Genomic DNA, 22,979 nt, shown 5'->3' on the forward strand with positions numbered 1-22,979 from the left:
CTGCTCATCACTTAAAAGGTACCTCTCGTCTCTGCTATCAAGCAAAAAACTACTTGGGTTATCCCTGTACATGTGGATTCCCACCCGTCCAGGGTAGTTTTTCTTGGTGTTACGTTCTGTTCCCCACTGCAGCCCTGATTGCGGCCCACCCCCATCCAAACAGCACAGCTGACTATTATGTGCCTGCATTATTCATACCAATCCACTTGCCTTGTTCACTGAATTACCGACATGTAGGCAAAAAATATGCTATGCGTGAATAGGACAATGGGTCGTTGCTAAGCAAGCGGGAGTTTCCCAGTTTGTCTATTTTCTGTATTCATTTTTCTCTGACAGCACAGAATCAGATACCCGGGGATTGTGAACAGAGTGTCAGTGTAGAGTCGCAGCATTCATTTGCGATTCTGAACTGCCACCTTCTGCTTCTCAAAGAAACCTTCACCACTGGATATGGGGCCACCTCATTACCAGGTGAACAATAATCCAAATCCTCCTGCAGGTGATGGAGTTCATGTGCCACGTTCCGCCTGACAATCACCCGCTTTTCAATGCTGAGGGCTCTTTTCTTTGAGAGAGAACGTTCTTTGTGCAGAACAGGATCTTTTAAGTTGATTTTGGGCCTTGACTTACAGTGGCAACCTTTCTTTTCAGGAGGAGTGCTATATGCTGTGTGCGGAAGGCAAGCTTTGCTGTGGGTTCAAGGCAACTGTTTGCATGAGAGCCCTAAGAGAGCCAACAAACGCTGCTGCAAGATGGCTTAGGCTGTGCTTCATGGAAGAGAGAAACCTTGTGAACCTCCCCACCCTCTGCCAGTCTGGTGCGACGGATTGAAGAGCAGGCTGGAGAGAAAGGAGGGTGAACGATACTGAAATAAGGCACAGCTGTCTGGAAGGCATGGACACCAAGGAGGGGCACGTCACACTGCACGGTCTCCTTATGGGACCAACCTTTTTCTGTTCAGTTACTAGGGTGAACTCAAAAGCTTTCAGTTTGTACCCAAACTCAGAAAACTTAATCATAAACAAAAAAGGCATAGTGAAACATTAAAAATGACCTTAAAATAACTATTTTAAAAGCCAAGTCAAGCATATTAGTCATACACCTATAGATATAGGCCTGCTTACCTAATTATCTAGAGCATCCTCTCCCAACCTGGTAGCACCCCCCCCCCAGGTGTTCCATCATTTGGGACTGGCTGTGGATGATGGGGTTTCAGGTCTAGCACATCTGGAGGGCATCGGGTTGGGGAAGGGTGGTATGATGCTTAGGGCTTGATCCAGAACTGAGGAGACCCAATTCAAATCCCCGCTCAGTCACAACGCTCATTATATGAACCTGGGCTGTTTTGCTCAGGATAACCTACTTGGCAGGGTTGCTGTGAGGAGTGAGGATAGGGGAAAGATGGGGCAGAATAATGCATGCTTCCTTGAATTCCATAGAGAAAAGACTGGATACGAAAGGCACGCATCACATGCATCATGACCAATGATACTCACGGTTCAGGCGTGTAGAGGGGATCAGAGCCATGGCGTATGTATTGGGTACAATGGAAAACACGATAAGCAAGGCCCGCTAAGAAGTCACGAGGTGAGAGATATCCGCCAACTGGTCTGACTGTGAAACCAGATCTTTCTGAAGTGGAAAAGAAATCCTAATCATTTCTGTGTCAAGTGCTAAGCAATCGAATCATAGATCTTTCTTGCAAATGATGACAGTGGAGGAGGTGGATTACACAATGGCTGGATTTGCACCTTGCATATAGGCTAACATGTTGGGTGAGCCCAGCTGTGTTAGCAGTTGGCTGCTCTGTGTCCACGTGGTCACAAGACACAGATTGTCTTCTGCATCTCCTCAGATACTACTTGATTTCTACTGGCAGCCTTTCTTGTGGAAACCACCACTGCCAGCAAATGTGTCTAAAATATACTGGGCTCCATGCAACCTTATAGAACAACAATAGCTGACAATCAAGAACATGAACTTAAACTGAACTGTATGGTTGTTTTCTACACATCTTGGGTACCAATCAAATGTGGATATGCACTTCTTAAAGAAAGGGTCTTTTCATCAAAAGTATCTCTTTGCAAGTTCCTGGTGACTTTGAACAGGCTAGTTCTTTCCAAACCTCTTTCTCATCTCATTAGATACTGTTTACTGTGAAAGGATCCAAGCATAGTTCCCCCCCCCCCAAAAAAATATTACTGTTGTCTTTGGTTGAGATAATACCTTTGAACCACAGAGTGCTTTTCTACCTTCGAGCAAAGAAAAAAGGAATCTTACTTCAGCTCCTTTCCTTGGGGACAAAGAGAAGAATGCAGGAGGCACCTTTGAAAGATAGGACCAACCTCAAAGAGCAGTAAGCCAATTAATGTTAAGTGCTGGCAGTCATAAAGGCAGAATAAAGCAAGGAGAGGGCGTCGGGGGCAGGTTAACCTTTCAGCCACACACTGTATTTTATTTTCAGCTGGAAACTTTTCCTCAGGTGCCTTGTTGCCCTCACAGTGGTGCGCGTCTTGCGTCTCCCCATGCCCAGTTATGCAGGTGATAGTGTTAAAAATATAGGCTCTGAGAATCATTGCAAAAGCTGCTGCTAAGCTTTTGCTTGAACAGCAAAAAAAATCATCCAGGACACAGGACAAGCAATCTGGCTGATTTGTGTGAAGATGGGAGGGCAACAAGGCTCGGTGTCCACTTGCTTTTTGTGAACTAAACAATTTTTCAAAATAGTGCTCCCTAAGCCATTTCTACAAGCAATTCTTCGCTGCACATAGCTTCAAGGAAATGCTTTGTTTGATTATTTATTTTAAATATTTATATATTGCTTTCCCAAAAGACTTCCACAGTGGCTTACAGATATAAAATGAAACTTTTTTAAAGCCAAGAGAGTTCCCACCCTCAGGTTCTCAGTCTAAAAGATATGACACTTGGGGCCCAACAAACTCTCTAAGCCTAAGTTATTTCACAGGGTTTTTCTTAGGATAAAAAGGAAGCAGAGAGTACTACACTAGGCACTTTGATCTTGGAATAAGAATAGGACCCTTAAACAGAATTTGCCAAAAGATGAGGAGGAGGATCAGAAGATGTTAACACCTGGGAGAAAAGCAAATTCACTGCAGAGTAAAAGGCAAACTGACATGAGCATCAGAGCAAATTAGCAGCATCTCCATCTCCATCTCCATCGGGAAGTAAACATGGCACAGCAACCCACCTGCAAATTAGCTGCCCCATGTGGGGGTGCTCACAGTGTTGCCATCAGACAGTCAGGAGTACCATGGTTCTCCCCCAAGCTCTCTAGTTATTATCCCAGGATCCTACACAGCAGAATCCGTCTTATCCCACCCCCTGCTCTGATCACCACTACACCTTCATTCGCCGGTTCCCCATGACTCCTGGAACCCTGTGCTGTTGCCACAGACTGTTACTTTGCTGATGTCTAAGTCCGCTTTAAAGCAAGTGTCATTGGCTCAATACCCTTCTTCAAGGGGCAAAAAATGTGCACGATTGAAAGGATGATTTCGGTTTTTGAAATCAGTTTTTCCAGGTGCGCACATACACCTGAGTCTTGCTTGGCTAATATCCTGGTAAATTTTTGCTGTCAAAGTGCAGTAAGCAACATCAATGGACATGGACCAATAGGCTATAGGTTGCATATAGTTTACTTTGTGCACACTTGGCAACCGTCAAAAATGTGCTACCAATTGCAAAGCAAAATAGTGAAGGGAGATTGCCCTGGAAGAGGGTATGGAGCATTTTTCATCCTTAACAATGTAATCTTCTATTTAAAAAAAATGCCCTCCACTTTTTTCCAGTCCTTACGTACTCCAGAAAGGAGAGAGCTACATTCCATCCTTTTCTTTCTCTCTTTTTGGAAAGTACTTACTTTTAGCACCTTTGAAAGGGAGGGAGGAGAGGAGAGGAGATTCTTTAAAAAATAAAACCCTATCTGCCAAATTTGTGTATTGCTTTTGAACAGGGAACCGTATGTGTGTGCACGTTGCTCTGTTCAAAGAACGCAGCCTTATCTGGTTAGCATTCATGGATGTTACCTGCTACACTTTGGCATCTGTCTTATACCAGGTTATTAGCTAGGCAAGACATCACATTTTGGGCAGGGGTTAAGTGCACCCTGGTGAAATAATGGATTGTTCTTCAAACCCTGTCAGTTGTGCACATTTCTTCTGCATCCCCGAAAAAGGATACCAAGCCAGTGGCAGTTGCTCAGAAGAGCCACTTGGGCATCAGTGGAGCACTGGATTCACCAAGAGCACAAGGAATACGCCAGTCTTCCCAGTAGACTAGCTTACCACTTCCCACAATGTGACGGATCTCCCAGGTTCAGATGACACAACAACCCAACAGAGGGTAAAAAATCGACAGAAAATGCTGTGGGGTTGTCAGAGTGGCTTGTTCCCCATAAACATGCCACCCTGTAAGAAGCAGTCTGGGTTTGCACCTAACAACAACCCACTGTGACTAGTTGCCCACAATGAGTTGCTGTGTCATGAGAACTGAGTTATAGTTTTTCAAATCCAATGCATGGCTGAGAGATGCATCAGCTTCCAGTTCAGTTATCATCTCACGAAAAGGCAACAAGGAAGCACTTGTCAATCTACCCTGAGGTGGAAAAAAAAATGAAATGCTTTTTCTCTTTTTCAAAGATTCGTGTTCAGGTCTTATCTGATGCAATTTACAGAGCCCTACACTGTAGAAGACTTCACACCAAAGACATACGGACTCCTCATTTTGCAAGTAGAAAATGCAATAAAGAGGTGGTGCAAATAAGAAAAACCTTGTCGCATATTTTATTGATGGATCAGGCTTCTAGACACAGAGTTTATCTGCTCATTTTGTATTCAGATGTAGTTCAGGCATAGTCGGAAGCCACTTGACACAATGAAGAGGGTCTCAAGGGAGAGGAGAACTCAGCTGGGACTTTTGTGCAGAACTCCCTCAAAACAGTGTGAATTTTCTCAGCTGTAACAACTCCCCAAATAAGAATATTTAAAGTGGGGTGGGGGGGATTGGGTGGGCTACAGCTCCTATCAGCCTTAGTCCATGTAGGCCACGGTGAGGGACATGCCATCCCCATCCCTGTATCAAGATTCTTGAGTGGTATGTGTTTTTCTACCAACAGATTGGTTTTGTAATCCCTTATTCAATACAAATAATTATTTTATGGATGCCCACTTCCCATGATCATCTCATCTGTAAAAGATTGGTACAGCCAAACCAGTAAGAACAACAATATATTTCACCCTCCCTCCAAGGATTTCAAAGTGTGTACCAAAGTTTTCCTCACAAACACTGTTGTTCTAAGAGGCAGCAGCTGGCTCAAGGTCATTGAGCTTCATAGCTGTGTGGGCTTTGGAACTAAGCCTCTTGGGTCTTGGTCTAACCACTGGACCACATTGACTCTTTTACTGCACACAATATAGCGGGCCTGTAGTTCCTTCAGTGGTGCAGCTTTTACCATGTCACTGCAAACCATTTCATCATATAGTTGGCTATGTGCGATTGTACTTAAGAGATGAGCTGCAAGGTAGGTATACAATAACTTTACATCAGGACAAAATCAGCTTAGACATTCTTCTGCCCAGGTCCTTGGCATTTGAACATGGTCATGTATCTTGGCCCTAAAGGCAGCAAGACATCACACAACTAAGAATAGCTCCAAAAGTGACAGAGATGAGGGAAGAACAGGAAGCATAAGTCCCATGCTCATTATTCTTCTGGCACCTTGTGCTTCCTTGCAACATGCAAAGTGGATTAGCAGCTCACCATGTGAGATCTTATGCATCTCATCCTGGGGCAGCGGGATAAGGGATGCAGAGGTTCCACTGCAGCCTTTGTGAAGGAGGAAGAGAGCAAGGAGCGTGAGGCACTGATGTGCTCTCTTTCTTCTGCAGCTCCAGCACATCCAAGGCCACCGTCAGAATCATACATATGGGTGTGTGAAAGTGTTGGAAAACAGCTAACTACCTCCAGAAGCAGCCATCTAGAGATCAGAAAAGTACAGATGTGTTCCTTACTGCTCTATTTTGGCACTAGTCGCCAGGGAAAGTATGAGCTATCATGTGAAGTGTATCTTACGGTACCTGAAAGGATCTTCCACCATTTCCAAAAGGAGGTTACTGTTTTCATCCAGCATATTAATAACATGTCTCACATATTTTGTATGATCTAATAATAGCACAAAGATATATGACATGCTGCAGGACCAAACCACTGAAAAAGGAATATCTACACAAGACCCTTGCATAACCTAAAACCATGAGCACAGGAATATTTTCTCTGACAACAATGATCCTACCCCCATGCCAGTGGCTAAGAGCAATATCCAGCACTGTCCTTGGGCTAGCAGAGATGACTGCCAGTGCTTGAAAACATAGCTGCAAACTAGCCTAAACTAGCCCTCCCAGAATGGGACATGTCAATGGCCCCAGTGAAAGGGAATGGTGCTGACCTGTCCAGATGGTGCTTCACCACTGGGGATCTGCTATTAAGCACTGGTCCCACAATGGGGCCGTGGTTGTTTCCAGCCTCATAGGCAGTATGCCTTTACACACCACTTACAAGGAACATGGACAGCTTAGTGCTGCTGCACCCATGTCTTGTTTCTGGGTTTCCTGTGGACAGCCGTTTGGCCACTGTGTGAACAGGATATGGGATCCCTGGTCTGAGCCAGAATTTCTCCTCTGATGTTCTTTTCCCCTTATGTTCTAGTAGTGCGACATGAATGACCTTGGGGGACTACCAGTGATGAATATTGGCCACGGACATGGCACAGGACTTAAGATTTTCTGAAATCAGCAGACATTTTCTTGCAGAAGAAACAAGAGACAGTCAGCAGAAGGACAAGATTTGGCATTGTTATAGTACATTGCCCAGCCACAAGCCAAGCTGAACTCTTACCTTTAAGAAACATAGAGACATCTTCCAACTGAGGGACATTGTCCTCTCTGTAGCCACAGTGCTTTGTCAGCAAAGGGAAGTTCTTCAAATATTCTCGACAGGCATGAGTCGGATAGAGTTTAGTAAGTTCTCGGAAAACTACTCCCCAAGTTTTTATTTCTTCGGGTGTATAGTCCACTCTAGGGATTGGCTGGCCACTAAAGAAGAAAAGAATTACAAAACACACAAGAATTCTGAAAACAAACAGCTCTCCAGTTCATTATTTCCCATTAGCCCTCCTCCCAAACTCCTTCAATGATCACCCAAATTTAGATATACACTGGTATTTTAAAAGGAGTAACTACTTTTCAGTCTTTTCCTTGCCTATTTTCAGCAACACCTGACATTGCTGTCCTGCACTCATCTCTAAGATGGGAAATTACAGCATGCTAAACATCAATAATAAATCTTCAGCTCATGTGGCATGCAAAAAGCTCACCATCCAATTTATACACATGCATTTAGGAGTTTCTAAGGCAGCACATTAAGAAGATCCACTCCCTCCTACCTCCAATTCCCCACGTAGCCTTCAGGGAACTGGTATATATATCACATTTCTTAGAAACACACCTCACACAAGGCAGACCCGACACAAGGGGAGAATTGAGATAAGGGTTCCTCCAGACCTATAGTGTATCACATTATCTGAGCTGGGCACTCTAAAATATCTCACAATCACCATGCTGAAAAATCTCACATCACCGTGCTGAGATATGTGAACCAAATTTGGTCCATTGTCCAGCCATGCCCTTTTCTTGATCATACCCCTTTTCCCTTGACTGCCAATCATTGGTGGTTTTTCCAGCTTTTGCATGCATCCTGCCCCCATTGTGGAAGGTTGAAATGTCTCTCCCAGTGTCTAGTTACTGACAGTAAGTCCATTGAGCAAAACTATGAAGGGGAGGAATTGTTTAGTTCTGCACTTTTATTCATTCAGGAAATAAATAAAACTACTTTGACCCTGTCCTTTTTGTCCCACACACCACTGGACTAGCTAAAACTGCTTATCTAGAACTGAATTTAGCCTCAGGCCTGCAGTGTTTTCCCACCCCTGCTATAGGCCATTTTGCATGCTTTGACTGAATCACTTGCCAAGTTGGTATACCTAAAAATAAAACACTCCAGGTGTGAATGCTTCATGGTGAGTGGGGATCCTGGGTCATGTTGAAATGCTTGCTTAGCCCTCCAGATCTCTGGATGACCATGGCCCTGTCTTAGCCTCAGCCTCCCACCTGGAAAATGACATTTCTCCTCAGGCTGTTGTGGATGTGATAACAAGCATAAAGCACTTTGAAAAGTAAAAGGGCTAGAATAATACATTGATGGAGGAGCCTTGGGCATCCAACTGTCAAGTGGTATGATGGCTGAATGAGCCTTCCCTCCTATGTGCCAGACATTTCTTAGATGCGAGATCTGATACCAGCCCTCACTACAGAAGCTGCTCCAATAATGGGTATCCCCTGCGGAGACAGAATCATTTGGAATTAATATGCTTTGAGACTGCCTATTCAGCCTGGAAATTCTCATTAAGTGCAGTCGTCTTCCTTTCCTTTCTCCCACCTTCACTTCTTTCATTTGCAAAGAATAAAAAGTTACGTCAAGGGCTTTGCTGGTGGGGCGGGCATGAGTACTAGCAATTCATGCCAGAAGTGGATCCATAATGTTATTTAATACAGCCTTCCCCAACCTGGTGGCCTTCAGAGGCATTTGGACTGCAACTCCCAGAATTCCCACCCAGCAGGGACATCGACTGCGAAGACTGGGTGTTGTAGTCCAAATGTATCTGGAAGATGCACGATTGGGGAAGGTTGATGTAATGGGTTTATATGCCACTTAGCATATTTTTAAAATATGGTATAGTTGAGAAAGACCAAATATGAGATGGATTAACTCCATAAGCTCAACACAGTCTTGAGTTTCTAGGAACTGAGCAGGGCTGTGAAGGCTGGACATTCTGGAGAACATTCATTCGTAAGGTTGCCATACAGCAGAGATGGCTTGATGGCACATCACAACAAGCATGCAGCGGGCTTTGAAACAACTGAGAAATAAAGAATGCAACCTGGATTTCTCAAGTGTATTATGAGTGTAATTAAGGCTGGTGCTGCCATGAGGCAGACTGAGGGCAATTGTCTCAGGTGGAAGGTGCTGGGAGGCAGCAGCAAGATATTGGAGGGGGAGGGGGGCATGGCCTCCTCTATGCCCCCTAAGCTAGCCTACTGCCTTGAGGCTGATTGCCAGTGCGGAAGAGCAATTCACTCCAGGTGGTGTTTATCCATGGAATGGGGTACTGACGGAGCACCATCCTGTCCTTCTCTTCAGGTAGCAAAATATCATCTGCTGGCTTTGATTGTGATAACGCCGTTCCCCTTCCAAACACTTCACACCAATAGCTCAACTGGTTCCTCGCTTAGCAGACTGACAACCATTTTTAAACACTTCTGTGCAGCTGGAATATTCATAAACAACTGCTAAATTGATGATAGGGATAGGTCTCATTTCAATAAGCTGGGCCAAATAGGTAGAAAGTTTCAAAAATGGCAGACTGTATTTAACTCAGGTTTGTGTGTTTGTTTGTTTCTTTTTAAACTTTCATCATGCCTCCCTTGTTGGGAAATTTAGCATATCCTTTTCTGCAAATCTTCATGCTCTATACTTCATATCTATGAGCATAACAAGTGTCCCCTAAAAGTATCCAAAGTTAACTCTGTTTTGAATGGCTATTTCCCTGAGAAAAGTGGCATATCAAATTACAAAATGGTAGAGGCAGAGGATAGGTGGACAGACAGACAGACCGACCTAGTGAAATGAGTAGAATAGCTACAGTCAGTTTCCATAGTCACCAGTGGAACCAGCTGCCTAGAGAGATGGTGGGCTCTCCCAAACTAGAGGCATCCAAAAAGAAACTGGACAGCCATCTGAGTGGGATGGTGTCATGTGGTGTCCTGCAACTGCATGGGGTTGGACCCAATGGCCTTCATGGCCCCTTCCAACTCTACTATGATTCTATGAATATATCTTTTCAGGAAGACGAGCCCTGGTTTGGCCAGAGTCTGTCTCATTAAGAAAAATCTCAGAAGCCATTTTGAAGGCCATCATTTGATGTAATTCAGAGTGCTGCTTCTTTCCCACTAAGTAAGCATGACCAGGCCACATACACCGGGGAATAGGAATAAAGATCCCCATATTGAAACATTCAAGACCAGTCCCTCTCCATTACAAATAACTGGTCCCTGCATGCTCTTTGGTTGATTTACCAGAATAGTCAGCCCTAATACAAAGTGAAAGGGCATTGATAGATATTTCTTAGGGATTGCCAAAGTGAACCCATTCTGAGCTCATCTATAAGGTGCCTGGACGGTCCTATATCATTAAAATAGGTGTTACAAATTGCACATCAAGAGATAAGAAAATAATGCAACAGATGAAACACAGCTATTGCTGTCTGTATAAATATATCTAATCGAAAATTAAGGGCAACCAAAATATGTGCCAAAAAGCAATGAAAATAGGCATTTTATTCCACAGAGATATTTATCCCAAAGTGTTTTGGACAACATAAAGATCCTCCTTTTGGGAAATTTGGTATTATCAAATGATGCTTGATCCTAGTATTTGTTCCTTAGCACTCTTTATGGGTTACCCTTTTTTTAATGCAACCAGTAAGATAAGAGAAGGATCCAGAGGAAACAACAGCTGAAGGCCAAAGCAGCCCCAGAAATACTCCAGGAGACTGCTGAAGATCGCTTTTCCATACCCACACGCCACCCTTGCTCCCTGGCCTTAATTAAGCAAAAGCACACATTTCCTAGCTTGAATTTAAGAGGAAAAAATCAGAGTAGAGTAGCAAAGGGAAATGATTCAGGCTGGGTAGAGACTAGTCAAGTACAACCAAAGCAGAGCATAGCTATACAAAAGGATCCTGCACGGAAACAGTTAGGAGATCCACAACCATATAAAATGCTAATAGAACAGCGGTGATCTATACAGAGGGAAAAACTGCTGCTTCTGCTCACAGGATACAAATTCCCTCCCTATTTTCATGCGGTATCCTTATTAGTTATATATATAGCCACAACATAAAGGCTTTTGATGGGCAGTTATTTTTCCTGCCTTGTGCTTTCTTCCTTGTACTGGGAACAATAAATGCTGACCTCCACCATTCCTGGCTACACTTCCATGTATAAACTAGAGGCAAACTAGAAATCACAAAGGAGATAAAGGTTTTTTGTTTTTTTAAGGAAGCATAAAATTGGAGAGTACATAAAATTAGCATGGGCTTTCTTTGGAGTGTGAAGAATTTGGCCCATTACAAATAAAACAAGAATATGATTGGAATTAGCTTGACTTGGAAGGCTATGTGACAAGAAAATTGCAAAACAGCAGGCACTTGTAGGTAGTACTGGAAATTTACTAACTCCTGGGGATGATAATGAATTCACAATGTAGGTTGGATCTGCAGAGACAACATTTTTATTAAAAAAAATAAATGTGGAGCATTTAGAAAGGAAAAGATTTATCTTATTAGTACCAAAGTAAGCTACTAACACTTCTGTTCTACCTGTGCTTTTACCTGTGATTAAACCTCAATGGACTCAAAAGGTCTTCCTTCTGAGTAGACATGAATAGCACTGTGCCACAAGTGTGTAATCCTATACTAAATTTTGTCCAGCTAGAACATTTAGAATTTAGTCTGAATTCATGGTGTCGATTAATTTTGGTGATCCACTGGCACTGGGACCCAGCGCAGGCATAAGATCAGAGAAAAGCTTTGCTAAGCACTTACAAACATATGCAGCAGCATGATCCTCAGGAAAGGCATTTCAACCCCTTTAGGATGCAGGAAAGCACTGTGCTAGGAAAAACCAAGAGACTGGTGTCTGGGGCAAGAGGAGGCAGGAAAGGGGATCAGGTTCTTTGGGAACCCCAAAGACTGGCACTACAGGTAGACCAGTTTGATCTGCAAGCCCCTTTCCTGCCCTAGAATCACCAAAGAGGGTGGAAAAGACTACCAACTGAAACCCTAGAGAGGCTGTGAAGAATGGGGTAGGTTTAGCTCTCTAGTTGCCATTGGACTTCCATACCCATAATTCCTAGCCAGCATAGCCAATGGTGAAGGATGGTAGGAGTTGTTGTTCAACCACATCTGTACGGCTCCTTGTTACCCATCTTAGATGAGAATGAATGGACTAATGGACTTAACAGAAGGATGTGTCATACCTTCTACAATTCATCCCAAATAAGCTCAGGTCATACATTTAGCATGTTAATTTGGCTGTGACATGGTCACAATTTAATGGCTAACGATCGTCCTATTGCAAAGTTCATACCTGAGAATACCATACCATGCATACTTTCTTAATCTGTAGCAATTCCTTGTTTTTGTTTAAAAATTAGTACTCACTATTTATAACTCATGGCAATATCTACAAAATACTTTCTTCTCTGTCGATAGACGTTGTCCTTAAAACCCTAAAGAAAATAAAAATAATTTATAATAAACAAAAATAAACACAACAGAAGAGACATTTAAAGAAATCAAAGGGTTTAAAATGCCTATTATTCTAATTTGTACCAGCCGTGGAGCTGCTGACACACACAGTGATACATACACACACAGTTGGGGAAAAGAACACACCTTCACTAAGACTGAAGTTTTCAGCCAGGCAGTCACAAGAAAGGAATTAATCTGCAGCAAAGAGCTTGCAAACTATAACACCATTGTCTGAAAAGTTTTAGGTCTTAGGAATATTACTTAAGGTTTAAGGAGTTATCCTATGGCCCCTAGACAACACTCAAAGGGCCACAGGAATTTTGGCATTCCTGAATCCAGGATCAGAGCCTGTGCTCCAGCCTCAGAGCTGGGAATCAAAGCTTTGCTGCCCACCTCTTGGTGAACCATTTTTTCTGCCTACAGCCCCAACATTTGCTTGCGAAGTGCTTACAGCCACATGCAGAAAGCCTATTCTTAGGCCAGATCAACCTTTCTAGAATGGAGGAAAATACTGTGGTAGAAGACAGCACAGAAAGGATGGCACCAGCTGCTCAGGAAGGTGACCAGAGAAGCAGGTAAAAGGGCCACTGAGGAGGTGGGGAGGGATGTGAGATATCCTGAAGCCACTCCAGGCTTCTTTCCTCTCCCTCTGAGCTCCTCCATCTAGATGGGTGGAAAGCTCATCTAACAGAAGCGCAGAGTGGGAGGATGGACAGCGGCAATCTCCTCTGCCACACCACCTGCTCTGCAGTGGATGCCCACAAGCTTCTCATTTCAGGGGCTTATGGGAAGGCCAGTAGGATTGTTCTTTCTCGCACTGTCAGAGTCCATCTGGCCTACAACTACAATTCTACATGCCATCTGCAAAGATGGTAACAACAGCAACAACAACAACAACAGATTTCTTAGGTCCCATTCATAGAAAGAATGCAGGTACCCTAATACAAAATTAAAAACAGCCAAATATAATTATTTACTCAAATACTGCCACCTCATAAAGCAACTAAAACAAATATGTCAATTCAACTGGTTCATTAAAGGACATGAGGTTGTGGGATGGGGGGAGGGCTTCTGGTTCATCTAATTCTATTACAATCCTTTCTCTTCTGCCTTTCAAGATTCTGATCATTCCAAGGTTGCTTACAAGTAACATCCAAATAAACAATAAACAAGATCAATATGGAACAAATCATCAAGGAGGGGCAGTTCAGCAGCAGCATTCTTTGCTTGCTTTTCTGCCTCCGTCTTTCTCTTAGAATCCTTCCCACAAGGCAGTTGGTGGTAAATGGCCCCATATGTGTACAGTGGGGAGAAATATTCCAGCAAGCAACTCCTGTAATCCTTGCCTGCCTGCCTCTCTCTCTCCTCCCTGTGAATTTTGGAGAGAGAGAGAGAGAGAGAGAGAATGTCTTCATTTCGTTGCTTTATTCCTTTTGCTATATAAGTGGAAAGAGCCATCAAGTCATTTTAGGTGCTCATCTCAAAGAGTTACTGAAAATCCCGAGGGCCCTTCAGGTAAAAGGATGAAATATTAATGTCATGTTATTTAAACAAACTGTTCAAGCTTTTAAAAAAATAAAAAGAGCAGAAAAGTGCATCTCTCCTTAAGGCAACTTACTCCTGACCATTCATGATGGAATTTTATCCCAAGTTAATTATCTATAAAGTACAATGCAAATAAGGGAGACTTAATTGAAGATAGGAAGTCAGCAGTATAATCAGTGCCCTTCCCAGTGATGAGCTCTGCTTTGTACTCAAGTCTAACAAGAAAAGAAAAGGTTGAGCTCTACCTTGCCTTGGCTACAATTCTGTTTGTTCCAAACAAAGCGATCTATCTGGTGCTAAATTATCTAAACTAAACTATCTATCTGGTGGCAAAAACAAATACCATTGGCCTTGTTGGCTGGGTAGCTGTGAGTTGTAGACTAAAACATCTGGTGAACCCCAGGTTCCTTACCTCTGGCTTAAGATCTTCAAGATTAAGCAAATGCAAAGTCTATTCCAAGCAAATGAAGGCAAGCAATCAGTTTCATATAGGTTAATTTCCCCCTAGCTTTGGATTTGTGATTTTTGGCAGTACGTGGGCCTGCACAGAGTGTGAAGTATGAGCTGAAGCAGTGTGACTGTATTAAAAACACAGGAAAAAACACAGGAAACCTATACGCCAGCTGCATTCCTGCTGAGCCTGAAGTGTGCTATGATTTCTACTTCATAATTATCTCCCCGAGTCTGAGCAGCTTTTCAAACGCCATCTCCTTTTCCCTCCCACATTGATAGGAATATGCACTGAATATCTATATTCTTCTAAGGGGATTCACAGCAGTGTACATGATTCTAGGTATTCAAGCAAAGCAGGGAGCATTCCTATGGCTCCCGAACAGTGTCCAAGAGGCCACAGGATATTTCAGCTGACAGCATCCTCACCTTGGAGGAGGGAGCTGGAGCTCTTCCCCTGCCGACTCCTCCCACCCAGCTGGTGCAGAAAGACCTACATTGGCTGCCCTCTAAAGGCAGGAACTTGGGAGCTTGGAGAAGGATGGCCAATGGGGGGGTATACAGGCGGTATTGCGCAGAAACCTCTAGACAGAACAGATTCTCCACCCCAATCTTGAACAGAAGCCTACATTCTACAAAATGAAATGAATCTCTGTACAGTTTAATCTGAAATGCAATCCCCAAACTTTCCCAGTGGCAGTTTGTAGCACAGAAATGCATCTTACCGTAAAGGCCAGTCTGAGTGGTTGATCATTACTCAATAAACAGAAGACAGAAAAAGTTGCTCTCTGCTGCCTCAAAAGACAAGTTTAGCTCTAATGGGCTGAACCTATAGCATCAAAACAGTACGGCTGAAAACTCAGAGAAACTTCCTAACACGAACAGCAGGTCAAATGTTTTATTTTATGCACCAAACACAGGCTAGAAGTCCCAAGTTCCATCTTTGGCATCACCAGGTAGAACTGGGAAGTCCCTGGCTGAAACCCTGGAGAGCGGCTGCCAGACAGTGTAGGAAATACTGATTTAGATGAAACAATGTTTTGCCCGGTATAACGCAGCTTCGTGTGTTCATCCTATAAGCAGTTTGATGGTTGAAACAATAGTCCAGGCTGGTGGTGGTCATGGCAGTGATCCTGGTCTCCCTCATGGAATGTCTTCCACAGTGGATGAGCAACGCCTTTTGGCCTGGGGGCCAGAGTGCCCCTTGCACTGAGCCTAGCAGGCTGGATGATGTCAAGGAGTGAGGGCCTGCCACTGAAGGCACAGCCATCCCTGTGACATTATGAGAGTCACGGTGCCCACTTTTTCCATGGAGAAAGAATCATAGAGCTCCATGTTTCACTCTGCATGGAAAGCAATTCAGTGATGGTCAAGTGCGTCCTTTCTGCCCTTCTCATGTCCCAAATAGAGCAGAAGGGAAGTGGAAAAGAAGGGACCTGAAGAGAGCTTGCTCAAGGCAGCGCTTGTAAGCCATGGCCAAGTGGGAATCCCTAGTTAATTTCCAGTCAGAAATACGAGATTTCTTCTCAAGGGATGGGGATTGGAGGAAGGCGGGGGGCGGGGGGTCAACACTCTGTGAACTGGATTAGACATCAGCACAGGCCACATTAGATCTGCACACTGGAGTTTCTTCTCCCCTGATCTTCACATTGAAGAGTAAAATGTGCTGTAGCTTTATATTGTCTGCATCAAACAGGATTGGGTTAGATGGCTCATAAGGCCTCCACCGATTCTGTGACTAGATTCAGACAGCACAATAACCCATATTCAAGAGTTTCGGAATGTTGAGTGTGGCTTGTTGTTAAATCATGGTTTATTCTGTTGTCTGAAAACAAGCTATGCCTTGTTAACTATGAACAATTCATGAAGAGAACCCATAATTCATTGTTGGATCATGAACTGCGGGTTGTTCACCAAGGTTTGTTATCTTGGCTGTATTCAGACAACAAAATTTCAACAACATCCCATGGTTCATCAACAGCCCACACTCAACCCATGGTTGAATGTGGGTTTATTGTATTGTCTGAATCTAGCGTATGACTCTATGAGATTGGTTTCAAGGAGCCTCCATATATGGGCTATGTGTGAGAGGATGTCACAAAAGATGGTGGGTTTCAAAAGAAATGCACATCCCACTTCATTTCAGTGAGAATCATTGGAATTAGGAGCAAATGACCAGAAGGAATCACATGAATTTAATAAATGTGACCAACCTTTGAAAAATGCCATTGCAAGTTACACTCTACATCTTTCTGCTGCAGCAATACATCATAATGCAATAAAATACTGTATCAATAATTTATTGTTTCCACAGCAAGTATTAAGTACTAGTATTAAAATGCAGTATAAGAATCTTATTTCTGGCATACTTTACTGGGCTGTTATTGCCTTTAGGTTTGCAAAGCACTCTCATGCCTTAGCAGATGCACTGAATAGTAGCTGTTCATGTCTGTTGTTGTTGTTGTTGTTCTTAGCACCTGCATCCAACAGTTTTTCATTGCTTTCAACAGGCAGAGGGACCCAAGCAAAAAACGAATTGGAAGAAGTATTGGGGAAAAGTTAAACATGATACTATCTGAAAACACCCCCACTAAAATTATGTGGATGATCAGGGACATCGCATTACAAAAGCCTCCTTTGGAAACACCCCAAATTACTTGATTTTACATACATGGCTAGGTTTTTTACTAATGGCCTGGTTCACTCATAACAAAAGCCACTGTGGATGAATTTCCTCAGAGGGTTTCTTTTTTTCTTTTTTTTAATGTTTAATACATTGTATTAATTGGACTTACATAAGCAAGACAATTAATATAATAGTAATGAACATAATTAAACACTACTAATAAACATAATTAAGCAATGCAATGATGACAGCACTACCTTTACCAGGACCAACAAATCATGCCACTTAATGTAAGATTATTTATTCATTCAGGTTGTCTCACTCCCATACACACACAGGGTTCCTTTTTATGGTGGTGGCCACCATTTTGAATATTGGGCTGTGGTGGGTGGGCTGTGGCATAGCTCGTTATTACGTGCAAACCCAACAATCCACACTCACTAGGTCAGCATGTAACAACAAGCTACGATGTACTTCCACCACAACTGAATATCCAAAATGGATGCAGTCACTGCAGCAAGAAACCCCAGGAAAGAAATTTACCCATGGTGGCGTCTCCTTTTTTGTGAACCATGTCAAAGTGATTGCGCAAGTAAATATTTGTGACACTCTCCACTGACATTTCCACTGACACTTACAGGGTGATCTGCATCCAGTTCGGAGCCATACATTAGAACTCTCTGTGAACATTTATCTAATTCAGCAATCTTCCTGGGGAACCAAGGGACACAGTCAAGCTCTGGATAAAACACAGAGTTATAGGAGGTATCAGATTATCACTGTTTCTTCACAAAATGTGTCTATTTTCAAAATAAAATAGAAAGAGACAGAAAAGAAACCGATCTTGCCTTCTTCATCAGTCCAGATGTTTTCCGGTGGATTCAGAGTTACAATGTTTGTTTCATACTTTAACAGCTGGATGAGTTCATTGAATTCTTTCTTGGTGCAGTCACAATCCACAAAAATTTCTACCTCTGAACTCCTCCTCTTGGATTTTCTTGATTCAATGTGAACCATACTCACATGTTTTTCCTGTCGACAAGGGAAAGATTGGTTCACAGGTACACTAAATTCACTTGGAACAGTGGTGGTTTAGTGACTGTATCTAATTCAGTACACATTTGAAGGCTTTTATGTTAAAATAAACTCTAAAATGCATTAAATTAATGATTTGTCATTGTTAGTCCCACTGTAAAATTACGAATGTGCTCATTGCCCCATTTCATTGGATGTCTAAGATGAGAACTATAAATATCTTAGGATAATTAAAAATGATTTACAATTGTAATTTCTTATAAAACAGTTGTTCCCAGTAACACACACACACACTCACTTTAATGCCAGATTTATTGGCAAGATAAATTAATGACCAAGAAATGGAATGGCTTAAAATATAATAGAAATATTTATTTCAATCTATTTTAATCTACCTAATCAATAGACTCAAACATATGTGTGCTTTTGTTGGTCATAAAAGATCACAACCCTTCCCCCCCCACCCCACACACACACACAGATCTTCCACCATGCATAATGATGGGGGGAGATCACATCCATGTTCATAGGGGAACATCAGACACACTCCTGTCACTAGCAAAACAAGCATATGGTAGGCATGTAAGTAGGGTGGGGAGGGGGGGAAGCAGGACAGCGTGTAACAGCTTGTGCTGGTTTAGAGGTATTCCGACATCAGCATGTTTGCAGGGATGTCAACAGGAGTGTAATGGGTCACACATTTTTGGCAATGTTCATTTTCCAGATCAAAGTAAGGGAGTTCACAGCTTGCTCCCAAACATCCAGGACTGATGGAGAAGGAACCTCAGCTTCAGCTAAGCTGTAGGCTTCCTAAGAGTACCTCAACCAAGTCCTCTAACATCAAACTCCTAGGTAAGGAGAGACCACGGAAAAACTATGCTTTCTGTAGAGGCAGTAGTTGAGAAACCTGTTCACTCTCCCTACCCTTCCACAAGTGTGAGATTCAGGGACCTACCACTTCCCCACAGTATTAATATACACACTAACAGAACCATTCCAAATGAGTTTACAATTTTCCATTATCCAGGTTCTAAAATAGCATGAGATAACATACTGCAGCCCATCAGCAAATGCATTTAAATACATAAAGTTAAGTGTGCGTATCTATCTAGGACCAAGGCCAAAATTCCCAAATGTCTTTGTAGATAGACCACGTACCTCATTCCAGAGTCCTACTATGCAATTCTATAAATGTATGCTAAGTGGTGAGTCCAGCTGAGGTCAGTGGGACTTAGTTATAGTAAGTTTATTTATTTATTATTTATTTATTTGGGAAACTTGTATGTCCCCCATTAGCATAAGCCTCGGGGCAGCTTCCAACAAATAAATAACAAAACAAAAATATAAAAATTGGATCCATCCTGTAGTAAGTGAGTAGAGGATTATGACAGCCCTAAAAACATAATGCTTCTGTTAATAGTACATGCTTTAAACACAAGGAAGCACTACATCACATTAGTTAGTAGTACAATAAAAAGGCCAATATTTAAAATATATTTATTTATTTCTATTTTTAATATATTCTGTTATTTTTATTTTTACTTGGCCTTTTTACCCTACATTTGTAACTGGGGTTATCAACTATGGCACATAAAATTGCATAAAACCACATAGAACAGCATCGATAAGCCACCCTATTATGAAGGAATCTTTTCAAAGATACAATTGGAAAGTAACCACATCTGAAGCATTTGACTGCTTTACAAAGGTCCATTACGTTGTATTTATTTCAATCATATTCAGTTCAATAACAATGTTGTTGTTGTTGTGTGCTACCAAGTCGTCTCAAGCGTATCGCAACACTATGTATGAATACCCTCTAAATGCCCTCTCCTTCATAGCCTGGCTCAGCCAGGCTATGGCCTCCTTTATGAAAATGATCCATCACATACTTAGTCTTTCTCTTCATACTGCCCAAAATATTGCACCCTCTTTTTCAACTCTTTTGCTTCTGAAGAAAGTTCTGGCTTGACTAATCTAGGACTAATCTAGGTCTTTCTGTTGGTCCAGGGTTTTCACAAAAGCCTCCCCCAGCACCATGTTTTGAATGCATCCATTTTCATCCTTTCAACTTCCTCCATTTTCCAGCTGTCTTCGCTGTCTTACTGCCAGTAACAAAGCGCTAGGAGGGGGTTTAGATGGAGGGGGGGGCATCATAGGATACCAACCAATGATTGATAGTTGGCAGAAAGAGTAGACGACCAGGGGGAGGGTGCAGGGCCTTCTGGAGAACCCTGGATGGCCAGGGGCTGGTTGGATTTGGCCCATGGGTCTAAGGTTCTGCACTTGAGCTATAGATAAGGCCCTCCTCTCCTGCCTATTGCCAAACATCCCATGGTGATGGTACAAAGATAAGAATTCGATCTCAGGAACCAAATAGATTCATGTGAGGGGAGATGATACTTAATGACATCTTGTTCTCAGGCAGTTTAAATGAACAGAATTTTGAATTGAACCCATACACAAATCAATATCTAATGAGCTCCTATTAAAATACTCCAGCAGATGCATATTGTACCAGTATTGTAGACAGTCTGGAAACTACAGAGGCTTCTTCAGGAAGGACTTTTTTTACTGTTAAGAGCAGTATGACAATAGAACCAATTAAAGGAGGTTGTGGGCTGTCCACATTAGAGGCATTCAAGATGCAGCTGGTCAGCTATCTAGAGGGATAGTTAATCTTGGAGTCCTACACTGAGCAGCGGGTTAGACATGATGGTCTTCCTGGCCTCTTCCAACTTTATGATTATGCATGTAATAGAACATATTACAGAAGTGTAACCAGAATGTAACTAAGACATAAATGAAGCTAGGTCCTGTTTCTCTTTGCAAGTTCATGACTGCTTCACCACCTAGCAAATGGCATTCCTTGTTATTGCTACACATTTGGGCATCCACAGATAGGACAGTTATACAATAATACAGTTCTTTGGAGGGAGTTCAAAAAAGTTTAATATCCAGCTCCAGAGTGAAACCCCCTAACCAACAATACTTGCATCTTGTCTGGATCAACATTCAACTTAACAGGTATCAATCCACAAAGTGTTTATTTCCAATAAATTGACTGTGATTGTGTGCCTCCCCACAACAATAAAAAAAAACAAATGAAGCTTTTTTTTTACCTGGAAAAGTCTGAGAGCCTTTACCAAGCCACCAACTTCATTTTTCAAAGAAAACACCACAGCTGTCTTCCCACCTTCAGATGTTGATTCATTCTTGCCTGCAGCTTTGTTACCCTTTTTATCATCATTTTTACCAGAATTGGTTCTATTAAGCTGAAAGAAAAGAGATACAGAATACAAGATTTCTATGTACTCCTCAAAAGGAAAAAAAGAGCATTAAACTTTCCTTTCAATCAGACTATTCTTGTTAGATTTTCGCATTTAGGTATCCCCTTTAAGAATGAAGTGATTTTTTCCCTATTTGAAAGGCATATTCAGAAGAATTATAGGTTACAAACAGCCATGAATGATTATTCTAAAAAAAGATCAAAACAAGAGCATCACAAAATATATCATTGCACAGCTATAATTTTGGTTATTGTACCTGTTTATGTATATAAAATTCTTGCTGTATGTCCTCAATCTACTGCCAGAAAAAAAAGGAAACTTTCCAGGTTTTGCAGAACTATAGTTTCTGAGATTTGCTTTATAAATTACAGTGTTAGTCACACAGAGATCATATGGGAAGTTTCCAAATCACTATCCCTTGCATATCAAGTTAATGACAAGGGACCACCTATTAGAGTGAAAGAATTAAATGCTAAAAGGATATGAAAACCTCACTTTTAACTCTTGCTTTCTCTTTGCAGCATTTTTGCATGTTGATTTCATGCTGAATTTCTGTTCCAGTGGTTTTTGTGGGGCTGGATGGTAGTTGGAAGACACTGGCAATCCAGCTACATAGCATCCTAAGTATATCTTTTTAACCACTAAGGTCACGAACCCTGATGATCAAAGACTAGGTTTTGCGCTTTGCTGGAGGCTTTTTGGAGGTCATGGGGGTCCTTCGATCTTGGAGAACCCAAGTAACATTTGACTAGAGATGCAGTAAGTCAACCTATCACAGTGGACTGTGCAAATTACATCTTCCACTTTGATCTTTCTATGTACTCTATGATCTTTATGATCTCTATGATCTTTCTATGTACAAGATGCAAGGGCTTGAATAACAAGCTATTTGAAAGACATTTGCTGTCTGTTACCTTTCTTTGCAAAGATACAAAGAAAATGTTCACTTTGTCAGACACTTATGTTTACTATTTATTCATCTGCATGCAGATTTTTAAGCATCACTCTGTACCAATTTGTAGAAGGAATCTAGAAAATGCCTCTCATGTATAATAGGGAGTCAAACAGGCAAGTACCTTAAAACTTGCTCAATATTTATTAATTAGCTGGAAAAGCAAAATGGCGACTGAGCTGGTGACATTCACAGCAATCAAATAATTAAAATCCTGCTTAGCAAAAAGATCATCATGTTATGTCTAAATGGTTCAAATATCCAAAACTGGTAATTATTAACTGGAAGGAAATTCCATAAATGTGTGGATACTATGAGGGAGTTTATTACCTGTAAAATCTGATGGAGATGGAATGCACAACAAGGGTTCGTTGCAAAAATTCTTTATATTTATAAATGCCTGACTGCTGGTCAATGTGCAAGAAATCAAGAAATCAAGATTTCAATCTGTCCCACAAGCCCAGAATCATGCAACAATAGACCTCAAAGAATGGAGACAGACAGGTGGGAATTAATGTATCCCCCAAGCCAAATAGGTGTTGTTGATTTTTAAGATTCAAACAAGTGCTTTTAATTGAGCTTACAAAGAAAGTGGTAACCAGTGGCACTCTGGCATCTTTGGTGCTTATATACTCC

At 42.0% G+C, this 22,979-nt stretch overlaps 1 protein-coding gene across 1 annotated transcript in view; it reads right to left on the reverse strand.

Annotated features, from left to right (window-relative positions):
• The window catches only part of TPH2 (tryptophan hydroxylase 2), a 65,894-nt gene that overhangs the window by 36,434 nt on the left and 6,481 nt on the right, over nt 1-22,979 (reverse strand). Inside the window, exons 2-7 of the mRNA XM_044449831.1 lie at nt 21,224-21,376; nt 17,915-18,098; nt 17,705-17,805; nt 12,356-12,423; nt 6,913-7,109; nt 1,497-1,632 (exon numbers count right to left, since the gene is read on the reverse strand). Of these exons, the coding sequence (XP_044305766.1) occupies nt 1,497-1,632; nt 6,913-7,109; nt 12,356-12,423; nt 17,705-17,805; nt 17,915-18,098; nt 21,224-21,376 (839 nt within the window). The remainder of the gene's footprint in view (nt 1-1,496; nt 1,633-6,912; nt 7,110-12,355; nt 12,424-17,704; nt 17,806-17,914; nt 18,099-21,223; nt 21,377-22,979) is intronic.

The sequence above is a fragment of the Varanus komodoensis genome, unplaced genomic scaffold (assembly GCF_004798865.1).
Source record: "Varanus komodoensis strain SLA01 unplaced genomic scaffold, ASM479886v1 scaffold61, whole genome shotgun sequence".
Taxonomy (NCBI): Eukaryota; Metazoa; Chordata; class Lepidosauria; order Squamata; family Varanidae; genus Varanus; species Varanus komodoensis.